Consider the following 11,884-nt stretch of genomic DNA (forward strand, 5'->3'; position numbering starts at 1 on the left):
GGACAAGGAGAGACCTGCATCTATTTCAAAATTCATTTAGCTCAGTCTTGTCATCTAGGACCCAATCCTCAAAATCAAGGCCCATACTCATCTTATATCTTAGCCAACAGTAGCCTCTCTAAGAGGCTCCTGAACAGCCTCCCTGAACCCCCCACAGCCATGTCATGTGGCAACCACTGCCCACCTGGAGTTCCAGGTGAGCAATTAAAGGTAAAGGTAAAGGTACCCCTGCCCGTACGGGCCAGTCGTGTCCGACTCTGGGGTTGCGCGCCCATCTCGCTTAAGAGGCCGGGGGCCAGCGCTGTCCGAAGACACTTCCGGGTCACGTGGCCAGCGTGACAAGCTGCATCTGGCGAGCCAGCGAAGCACACGGAAACGCCGTTTACCTTCCCGCTAGTAAGCGGTCCCTACTTATCTACTTGCACCCGGGGGTGCTTTCGAACTGCTAGGTTGGCAGGCACTGGGACCGAGCAACGGGAGCGCACCCCGCCGCGGGGATTCGAACCGCCAACCTGACGATCGGCAAGTCCTAGGCGCTGAGGTTTTACCCACAGCGCCACCCGCGTCCCAGGTGAGCAATTACTTTCAGATAAAGGAGTAGTTGAGAGGAAGCCAGTGTGATGGATAGAAGCCATCCCTCTCTGAGCTAGCTAAGCCAGCAGCCAAGGCTCAAAAGCTTCAAAGCAAGCTGATAAGCATATATGATCTCATTTTACATGTGTTACATGGTTTGTGGAATGATGAACTGATTCTGGGACCCAAGGCCATGCCAACCCTCACCCTGCCTGTTGCTGTCAATAAAGATTTAGCCTACTTTTATCACATCACCACTGTACAGTCTTGTTATTTGCTGCTGTCATAGATCACTCAATGAACTTGCTTGGGCAACACAAAAGAGGAAAATGTTCTGTTGGCAGATTTGCAGTTCCTATGATGTTATTTAGCTGTATGTATACAGCTCTTGCCTTTAGTGTTGGCCCCCCGATTCTCTATTCAAATAGAATTAATTGTGCTGACCACTAACTTTGGCTCTGCTTTTCATTAGCTCTATTTCCACCTATGGTTGGCCTCTCTGCCATACCAGTTCCAATGGGCACCAACTTCAAACCACTGATTGTGTCCTGAAACAGGCATAGACAAAGTCTTGTACTCAATAGGTTTTTGGAATCAAAATCCCGTCTGCCTGGTCTGTGGTCAGTTATGATGGGGTAGGGGGCTCTAACAACTTCTGGAGGATTCACTTTGGGTACCCCTGTTCTGCAGCAAGACAATCTCATGCTGAAACACCCTCTTTTCCCCTGGCTCTGGACAAATTTCTTGTTTCTCACAGCCAATTCAGGTGCCCCTTGAGATCCTTAAGGGATAGAAAAAGGGAACTAGTCAATTTCAGACATGAAAAACATGTCTTTAGCAATTCCACATGGAATGCATCTTGTTGAATTGGTGACTACTTCCCTCTTTAATTATCCAAGGACTCTAATCAACTGAGATACTTTCCAACACCACAGTGCAGTTTACTGTGGACTCCAGCAAAACTTATAGCCCAGTTCTGAATAATTGTATAAATATACCCTCCAGAAATCTAGGACTGGTTTAGGAATTAAGACTATTGGACAATAATATATCAGTCTTATTTCTGACCCTATGTATTTTAGTCCTGAGTTTTTTGATATAAAAATAAGAAATCTGCATCTAGAGAAAACATTTCTGCTCACAATGCTGTTATTGTTCCTCTTGCTTCTGGTACTGCTTCCTCACTTGGTAAGCAAAGCGCACATCATTAAGTGCATGGTTGATGATCCACACCCTCCGCTTCATGAGTACCACCAGTCAGGAGACCTAATCATTGGAGCTATCGCTTCCCACACTTTCATCATCTCCAGTGCAATCAGCTTCATGGAAAAACCCCCATCACCTTTGCCTGAAGAGCTTGCGTAAGGGCTTAACTATAATATTTTAGAACTATTATCCGTTATTAGTCTTAATTTTCATTCCATGAATTATTTGTTTTGAAATGTAATAAACTATCCAAACAAACAACGTTTTTTTAAAAAAAGTGAGAGATGTGTTCTGACGTTTGTATGAAATATCATATCCTGAAGATATTAAATTATACCGTTTATTTTGGAACACCCTGCTCTGAATTGCTACTTTACTGATAAAGAATAGGAAAGTATATGTTCTGATGAACAATGGTGACGTTTGATTGTTGCTGTTTCAAAATTTATATGGGCCGCCTAAAGGTAAGGTTACCTCAAGATAGTTTCTATATAAATATGAATAATATTAATAAATAGACTATATATAGAATACATTATTTTTATAACATTTGCAATACTTTTTACAACATGTGATGGTTCCTTATGATTCCGAATACAACTTACCTTCTAGTGCAGTACCTAAGAATTATCAGCACATCCTGGCCTTGGCATTTGCAGTAAAGGAGATCAATGAAAACCCTCAGCTCTTACACAATGTCACCTTGGGCTTCTACATCTATGACAGCTATTTCACTGACAAGTGGACCTACCATGCTACAATGCTACTCATATACACCCTGGGAGGTTTTGTTCCAAATTACAACTGTGGTGTTCAAACTAACCTGATTGGGGTCATTGGGGGACTGGACCCCCCAACCTCACTTCAAGTGGCAACACTGGTGGATATTTACAAGATTCCACAGGTATGATGGGTCTCTTTGTGTGTGTGTGTGTGTGTGTGTGTGTGTGTGTGTGTGTTTGTTGTTCTATGCAGTGCTTTTTTTTCTTTTTTGAGAAAAAGAAGTATCAGTAATCATCATGAGGTTGTTACAGAAAATGCCACAACGTTAACATGCGGAGAGAGAAAGGTTCACCTATGTATCATTGAGTACCCCCAGGAAAAGCGCTGGTTCTATGTGTACTTTTACAGTTTTCATACTTTGTCACATTTCCTCTTATTTTGGTATACACAGAGAATAATATAAATACATGGCCATTCCTTCCTATAAATGTCAAATCTCATCTGTGAAATAAACCTCTGTGCATGTTCTTAAATTACAAAAAGAAAAAAAATCCCTACTTGTTATTTATGCTACTGAGAAGTTGACTAGGTCAGCCACAGAAACCTCTGCCAAAAGGAAAAGCCATTAACATTTCAAGTTTACTGAAAATATTATTGTCAAAATGTGGGTGTATTTTTTCTTTGAACATTCTGTCTATTCAACACTGGTCCTACTCATATTAAACCATTGAAGTTAATGCACATGCATTATGGAGATTCATTCATTTCAATGGGTCTACTCTGACTAGGACTTCATAACATACTGTTGCCTACCATCCCAATCTCTGAGAAATTTGAGGTTCCAGGCACTTAACCAGGGTTTCTGTTTCCCTTGAAATGAGGTACAGTGGAGACTGCATAGTCTTTATGATGCATGGTTTGCTTATGCATATAAACAACCTGAGCCTATGATGGAGAGGTTCACAGCATTAACACACCAAAAGGCTCTTGCTTCTCCCATGGCTGCAGTCTTGGATTCATTAACATCCCAAAGGTGGCTTACTTCTCTTATAGCCACAGCCTTTGATTCAAAAAGCAATCAAGTATGGCTATCTCTCTCTGGCTTCCTAGCCTGCTATTTCCAGCTTCTAGCTTACACACAAACAGAACTCAGCTTTGTCCTGGTCATTTCTAACTAACTTCCAATGAGTTGAGAGAAGGGCACCCACCCAATTTTTATCAGACACAGAGACACTTCCTTTGTTACCTTAACGACTCATACTTAGAGGGCTGTTATCAAGAAGCCTGTCTGGGTATTTAACCATTTGAACCCTTCCTTAGAACTCAAAACTTGCTGGTTCAAGCAGGTAAGACACTTTAAGGGTCTAATGTATGTAGGTATACAGACTACTTTCCATGGAGGCGCAGGTTACAGCAACAGCCAAGGCGACATTTTTCCACATTCGCCACATCAAGCAGTTGGTCCCTTACCTTTCCCGCTCCGACCTGGCCACAGTGATCCATGCGAAGGTCACCTCCAGGCTTGACTACTGTAATTGGCTCTATGCAGGGCTGCCCTTGAAGCTGTCCCAGAAACTCCAGCAGGTGCAGAATGATGCAGCAAGGCTCCTCACGGGGTCTCTGCCATGGGTGTATATTCACCCAGTGCTTTTCCTGCTGCACTGGCTCCCGGTGGAGTACAGGGTCAGACTTAAGGTGCTGGTTTTGACCTTTAAAGCCCTTCACAGCCTAGGACCCTCGTAGCTACGGGACCGCCTCTCCCGGTATGCTCCACAGAGACCCTCAAGGTCCATAAATAGCAACACCCTAGTGCTCCCGGGCCCTAAGGAAGTTAGATTAGCTTCAACCAGAGCCATTGCCTTTTCAACACTGGCTCCGGCCTGGTGGAACGCTCTGCCTCATGAGACCAGGGCCCTGCAGGATCTGATTTCTTTCTGCAGGGCCTATAAGACAGAGTTGTTCCGCCTGGCCTTTGGCTTGGAGCCAGTTTGATTCCCTCCCCCTCTTTCTTTCTTCTTTTCCTTTCTCCTCCTGAAATGAGGCTACATTTTAATATTTTAATATTCAATATTTAAATGCTGTATTTTGATCTTGTTTTTAAGTTGTATTCATTCAACTTGTTTTTATTATTGCTTGTTAGCCACCCAGGGCCCGGCCTTGGCTGGGGAGGGCAGGGTATAAATAAAAATTATTATTATTATTATTATTATTATTATTATTATTATTATTACTTCCTCCCCCAAACTCATAACAATGAATTCCCATTCTTTCCACTGCACTCTTTTCTTTAGCTCATCTATGGCCCTGCTCCAGTGATGACTGGCAAAACACCAGGCATCCCTTTCTACCAGATGGTGCCCAGAGAACACATTCAGTTTGCAGGGATTCTTTCTTTGCTGCTGCATTTCAGGTGGACATGGATTGGACTCCTAACTATGGATAATGACAATGGAGAAAGATTTGTGCAAAGTGTGGTTCCGCCTTTTTCTCAGAGTGGTATCTGCTTTGCCTTCATAGAAAGAAGCCAAACAGTTACAGTTGTAACTGATATTAATGACATGTTTAACAAGGGGGGTAAAATACATGACAAAATCATAGACAGTAAAGCCCATGTAGTGGTGGCATATGGAGAATCCTATGGGACTGTGTTGTTGAGATGGTTTCCATACCTGTCAGAACAAGATCATATAAAGAAGAAGTCAAAAGGTATAGTGTGGATAATAACAGCCCAGATGGACCTCACTTCAATGGTGTATCAGAGGACTTGGGATACAGAAATGTTCCATGGATCTCTCTCATTTACAATTCACGCCAATGATCTACCAGAATTTCAAGAATATGTTAGAAGCAGAAACCCATCCAGCACCACAGGAGATGGTTTTATCAAGGACTTCTGGCAACAGGCCTTTGGCTGTGTATTCCCAAATACAAATGCTGTCAAGGTGGATGGAGACATTTGCACTGGGGAGGAAAAGCTGGAGAGTCTCCCTGCATCTTTTTTTGAAATGAGCATGACCTCCCACAGCTACAGTATCTACAATGCTGTCTATGTTATGGCCCATGCTTTACATGCTATGTCCTCATCTAGTCTCAAGCACAGTGTAATGAAGAACAGAGGCATGCAGAAATGTCAGGGCCAAAGCCTTTGGCAGGTAATGAATATTAGAGATAGAGGAAAAGTCATTCTGTGTATATCTTAATGCATACAAATGAACACTTCCCAAACCAATACAGAAAGTTAAATGCAGCTTTCCTCTGAAATCCAAAAGTCTTCTGATATTACAATGCTGTTGTCTAATCTCATAATGTGAAAGAAGGTGCATATATTGTGGAAATGTGAGCCCCAAAATTTGCTTTTTAATGAAAATAGTATTCAAAATACATTCTATTTGGGAAACCTTGCAAAAATGGAATCTATTTCACATTTATCATTTTGCATACAAGCTCAAATTGCAGAATTTTCAAAATCTTGCTCTTTCCCTTTCAATTCAGCTCCACCGGTTTATGAAAGGTGTCTCATTTAACAACAGTGCAGGGGGGAAAGTTTCCTTTGACCAGAATGGGGAGTTAGCAGCTGGTTTTGATATCATGAACTGGATTTTCCCCGCAAACCAATCCTTTCATAGAGTGAAAGTTGGGAGGCTGGATCCCCAAGCTCCTCCAGACCAAGCGTTCAAAATCAATGAGGATGCTATAAGATGGCACAGGGGATTTAACCAGGTAGAGACAGTTTTGGATAATACTCTACTACCCCTATTGAATGCTGGATTTTGTGATTGTTGTGTAACTTTCGAGAATTGCTCTAGATTCTAAGGGTTCCAAGATCCTTATCATCGAGATTATCATTAACCCCTTTCACTTACACTTTAGGCACAGCCTCTATCTGTGTGCAGTGAGAGTTGTTACCCTGGTTCTTGCAAGAAAGTGAAGGAGGGTGAGGCATTTTGCTGCTATGATTGCATTCCATGCCCAGAAGGAAAGATTTCAGACCAGAAAGGTAAAAATGTTATATACAGCATTACCAGACAGATGTTGCTCAGCTTCCTTTTAATAATTAGACATTGAGACTTGGGTGTCTTATTGAGCAGCAGCATATCAGCTGAAGAAACACTTTTTCATGTCTTTCAAAACCAGACATTTCTCTCTCTCTCAACAGAGTTGAGCTTAATTTCCTTAAATAGATTGTCCTGGCTTTCATTTGTGCACCAGTGGATAATTTCTAGTGCAACATTCAAAAACATATGGTTGTAATGTCTGAATGCCTTTTTAAACCAGACATTTAAGCAGTGTAATATACTTGAGCTTAGCCTTGAATATTGTTGTGGGTCTGGAGGTGATGGTGCGTTGAAAGATTCCATTGCTAACTGGGCAGTTGTAAGATAATGTCCTTAGTGTGTCACTTAAGCACCTTCATAAGCATCCCTTCAATTAGGTAATGGCTGTGGCTGGGCACTATGACCCCAATCCTAAAATAATGATTTGGATTACAAGAGCTGCAACTAAGTGATGGTTCCTTCTGGAAATGGATGGGCCTCCCCCATCCCACCTCACCTGGCAGGTAGATAGAGAATCATAGCCAATGTGGTTTGTGAGAGGTGAGCTGGAAACAGGCAGAAGGCTGAGAAGCTGAGAGACAGCTCTGAGAGAAGCTTAGAGACATGCTGGATTTGTGCTACATCCAAAGCTGTGACCAATGGAGAAATGAGATGTGTTGATGCAGTCAGTGCTGTGAGTCTCTCCATCTTAGGACTGTGGGGACAAGTACCTTTGCTTTTAATGCCCCTCCACACCAAACCCACAACAAAATTCAAGGCTAAGCTCAAGTATATTACAATACTCAAATGTCTGATTTACAAGGCATTAGAAGATTACCGCCATATGTTTATTGAATGATGCTGTAATTTCTGGTTACACATAGATTCCATCTTTTTTTTCAGATGCAACTGATTGTTATAAATGCACAGATGAAAAATATCCAAACGAAAGACAAGATCAATGTATTCCGAAGGATGTCAGCTTCTTGTCTTATGAAGAACCTTTGGGCCTCTGTTTAGCCTCTTTAGCTCTTTCGTCTACTATGATCACAACTCTAGTGCTTGCAACGTTTATAAAACACCACAATACTCCCATTGTCAAAGCCAACAACCGGGATCTCACCTATACTCTCCTCGTCTCACTCCTGCTTTGCTTCCTTTGTGCATTTCTGTTTATTGGAGAACCCCGTATGGTGATGTGTCTCTTCCGACAAAGTGCTTTTGGCATCATCTTCTCATTGGCTGTGGCTTGTGTGCTGGCAAAAACCATCACGGTAGTTCTGGCTTTCATGGCCACCAAACCTGGATCCAAAATGAGGAAGTGGGTGGGAAAGAGTCTGGCCAGCTGCATTGTTCTTTCCTGCTCCCTCCTCCAAGGACTTATTTGTACTGTTTGGCTTGCAACCTCTTCCCCATTCCCAGATGTTGATATGCACTCCTTCCCTTCAGAAATTGTGTTAGAATGCAATGAGGGGTCTGTGATTATGTTCTACTGTGTGCTTGGCTACCTGGGTTTCCTGGCATTTGTCAGCTTCACTGTGGCTTTTCTTGCCAGAAAGTTACCTGGCAGTTTCAATGAAGCCAAGTTCATCACTTTCAGCATGTTTGTCTTTTGCAGTGTTTGGTTATCATTTATTCCTTCCTACCTGAGCACAAAGGGAAAATCCATGGTGGCAGTGGAGATCTTCTCTATTTTAACTTCCAGTGCTGGACTGCTGGGTTGCATCTTTTCCCCAAAATGTTACATAATTATCTTGAGACCTGAGCTGAACAACAAGGAACAGCTGATCAGGAGAAAACCTCAAAGAATGTAATTTTGTTGTTGTTTTTTATTTTCTCTGCATTGTTGCAAATTTTAAGGTGAAGACTGAATCAAACGTTCCCTAGGAAACCCACAAATTACATTTCCTTTCATAATAGTACAGTGTAATATTATTCTCACATGATTGCTATTGAATACTGAAAGCATTTCTTTTTTTTTTTAAATGATATTTATTAAAATTTCAAAGGATACAAAAATTACACAAAAACAAAAAGAACAAAAAGTAAAAATACAAGAAAATAGAAAATACAGAAAAAAGAATAAAAAACAAAAACAAAACAAGTTCATTATTTTCAGACCCTTAACTGTCATTGCCTTCTTTTGTAGACCTCCTCCTCCTCCCTTCCTTTGTATTCTAGTTATTAATTATCTCAGCAAATCCTTTCCTTTCCATGTTTCATAAAATTCTATCATTACATTACCCTTGACTAATTTAATCCTATCTTTCTATAATAAAATAAACCTTAAAGTTTAAAACTTAAGTCTTAACCTTACTGCATCTTTACTAAAGCCAGGTAATTTCTTCCAACATTTTTCTATCATTCACCAACTTTATAAAACATTCTAATAATAAAGAAAGAGAAAAAGAAAGATATCTTTATCCAACGTCCCTTCCTCCTGGTTCTGGGATTTGTCAGTCCTTATTCCCATCAGTCTAACCCAGTAACCTTATGTCTGAGGCCCTCAGGTCACTTCCATGGCCCTTCTTCTTCATATTTATAACTGTAATTTCCCTTATCTCCTCGTGGTAACTCCAGCTTGACAATGTCTCTTGCTCGTGGTAACTCCAACTTAATAATGTTTTTAACCCTTCTCGTCAGATCAGACCCTTTTCCGTATTCATCGCTGCATTCCATGTAGTATTTAAAAGCATGTTTCAAGGGCCCTCCAAAATTGAGAGCCCCCACAGTCCCAAACATATCGCAGCCCATTACCATGTTTAAAGAGTCCAGACATCCCAACATAGGGGGGTCAATCCATTCCCCCATTTCCAAGCCACACCGAACTTTTCCTTTCCAGATCTGGCTTTTTCCAAATTCATTTGTCCAGTCTGAAGGATCATACTCCTGTTGGGTCTGTTCTGTCAAAACATACTCCTCCTGTTCTGTCAAAACACACTCCTGGTTTGAATCCTGAGTAGGCTCCACATGTTTTCCCACAGTCTGGTCAAAACATTCCACTGCCTGTTTAAGATTTCTAGTCGAAATGGCCATCCAGTTCGCCTTATCATGTAATTCTTCCAGTAGAGCATTTGTTTTGTAAAAAGCGCAGACCAAGGCTTCTGAATACATTGTCCTGCACAGTCAGATACTTTCCCACGGTTATTTTGTAACAGCTGTCAATTCCCTGGAGTTAGTTACAGCTTCACAAGCTCCCCCTAGGGGGAAGACTTATGTTTATTTTTGCTAGAAAGTTTCCTTTTTCCCCCTCCAAAATGCTTAAGATACTTTGTCCATATATATTCCTTTAAAATGCGAAAGGGAACAGTGGAATCACAAAGTTTCTCTTCTTTTAGCTGTCTGTCAAAAAGCAATTATCTTGGTAAACTCACGTCAGTCCTGACACCCCGCTCCAGGATCAGGACGGAGGAAAATAACTTCCTTTTGCAGTTACTCAAATAGTCCGGAAAAAAAAAGGATTCCCAATTTAAGATGTTGAAATCCACTCTTTTAAAAACAATTTTCTGAGCTCTAGTGTAAATTGCCTTTGCTTTATTCTATTTACAAAAGAGCGGGAGGGTGACTTCCTGTTTAGCCCTTCCCGCTCTGTACCAAATTCAATAGATTTTTTTATAGTCCGATTCTGTCCTTCTCACAAATCTTTATTTGATATCCAATTTGTTCAAATTCTAAGTACTCACGGGTGCTTATTTTAGAGTCCAAATTGTCCCAGGAAAGAAGGCAGCACTCTCTGGCAGCAGCTATGCGGCTTCGCTCCACGGAAATAGCGATTGACTCACAGCACCACGCCACTTCCCCCTCCTCACTTCGGAGCCCGTTAGTGGGTTCCTTAGTGGATTGGGGGGGCGCTAAAGGTGCCCGCCGAGTCCCACGGTCACAGGCTTCATCCGCCTGTGATTTTGAAGGGGTCCCCGCTTCGCCGTAGCGGAGTAGACCCTGTTTACCGCGGAGCCAGTCCCTCCAGTTCAGAGGGAGTCCACCATTGCCGGTGGCGCCACCCCGGAAGTGAATACTGGAAGCAATTCTTGTCTCCCTGTGGAAGTTTCCATATCAGCAAGTGACAAGTGGGGTTCCACAGGGTTCCATTCTGTCCCTATTGATGTTCAATGTTTTTTTATAAATGATTTGGATGAGGGAATTCAAGGGTTGTTCATCAAATTTGCAGATGACACCAAACTGAGAGGGGTAGCTAATTAGGATTCAAGATGGCCTTCATAGATTGGAGAACTGGGTCCACACTTAGACAACGAATTTCAGTTGGGACAAATGTAACACCTATGAAGAACCATATGTACTGAAAGGACTCAATCCAATGGATTCAAGTTACAAGAAATGACTTTCTGATTAAACATCAGGAAGAACTTCCTGACAATAAGAGGTGTTTGGAATTGACTCCCTTCTGAGGTTATGGACTTTCCTTTATTGGAGGTTTTTAAGCAGATGTTGGATGTCCATCTGCCATGGGATGCCTTAGCTGAAATGTCTGCATTTTATGGGATTGGATTAGATGACCTTTGGGTCCTTCCAACTCTACAATTCTATGATTCTATGAAATACGGGAAATAATACATTATGGCACCTTTAGAGGGGAAAAAAGGAGAAATCTCAGGGGAATTGTTGAAGGAACCACCTCTGAAAGGGAGACTTTTTCAATATGAGTTTTTCAAGGTTATTGTAGCCAAAGCAAGAATATGTTTAGAACTACCAGATGAACAACCTCATCTAAAGACACCTTTCAATGTCCACCAATGTATATTAAATGAAACAAACTGCCCCTGCTATAATTCAAGCTAATGCATCACAGAAATATCATGAATGATAGTGAGTCAGAATGATGATGAGATGAGTTTGTGATGAGAATGTACCCCTAAATCACCATTTAATGGTTCATTTCCAGGTGAGGAAATAACATCTTAAATAAAAACACAACCAAGAGATATATAGATGCTCGGCATCCCCTAGGGACCCTGTTTATTAGAGGAGCTATTGAAATAGGGCAGCCTCCCTAAACCAGTTGTTCAGAGAACTGCCAGTTAAGGGAACTGCCCTCAAGTTACATTTAAATGAAGCTTTAATGAGGTTTTTCAAGCACGATACGTCATTAGGTCATATTATGTATGCATGCATAAAGAGGGATCACTGGTCAAGGGGTTTAAACTGTTTTGCTTCACTACCTTATCTTCTATCCTTCATTATTCTGTGAACCCAGGTACTCTGGATTCTCAGGAATCATGCTTCACCCACCTATCGTCCATCTTCCTTGACTATCACTCCTCCAAAACATCCTTAACTATTCTTACAGTTTTCTACAATTTGGGGAATCTCAATGAAGGTTGTAGCCCTCA

At 41.6% G+C, this 11,884-nt stretch overlaps 1 protein-coding gene across 1 annotated transcript; it reads left to right on the forward strand.

Moving 5' to 3' along the window:
• Window positions 1–1,788: 1,788 nt before the first annotated feature.
• Window positions 1,789–8,350, forward strand: LOC308460861 (vomeronasal type-2 receptor 26-like; the record flags this gene model as incomplete). The annotated part of the gene is made up of 6 exons (XM_080977395.1): window positions 1,789–1,934; window positions 2,392–2,683; window positions 4,794–5,654; window positions 5,995–6,222; window positions 6,373–6,499; window positions 7,440–8,350. 6 exons carry the CDS (start codon window positions 1,789–1,791, stop codon window positions 8,348–8,350), a joined length of 2,565 nt encoding a protein of 854 aa, XP_080833521.1.
• Window positions 8,351–11,884: the final 3,534 nt, after the last annotated feature.

Source organism: Podarcis pityusensis, assembly GCF_964106645.2.
Source record: "Podarcis pityusensis genome assembly, chromosome: 13".
Classification (NCBI taxonomy): domain Eukaryota; kingdom Metazoa; phylum Chordata; class Lepidosauria; order Squamata; family Lacertidae; genus Podarcis; species Podarcis pityusensis.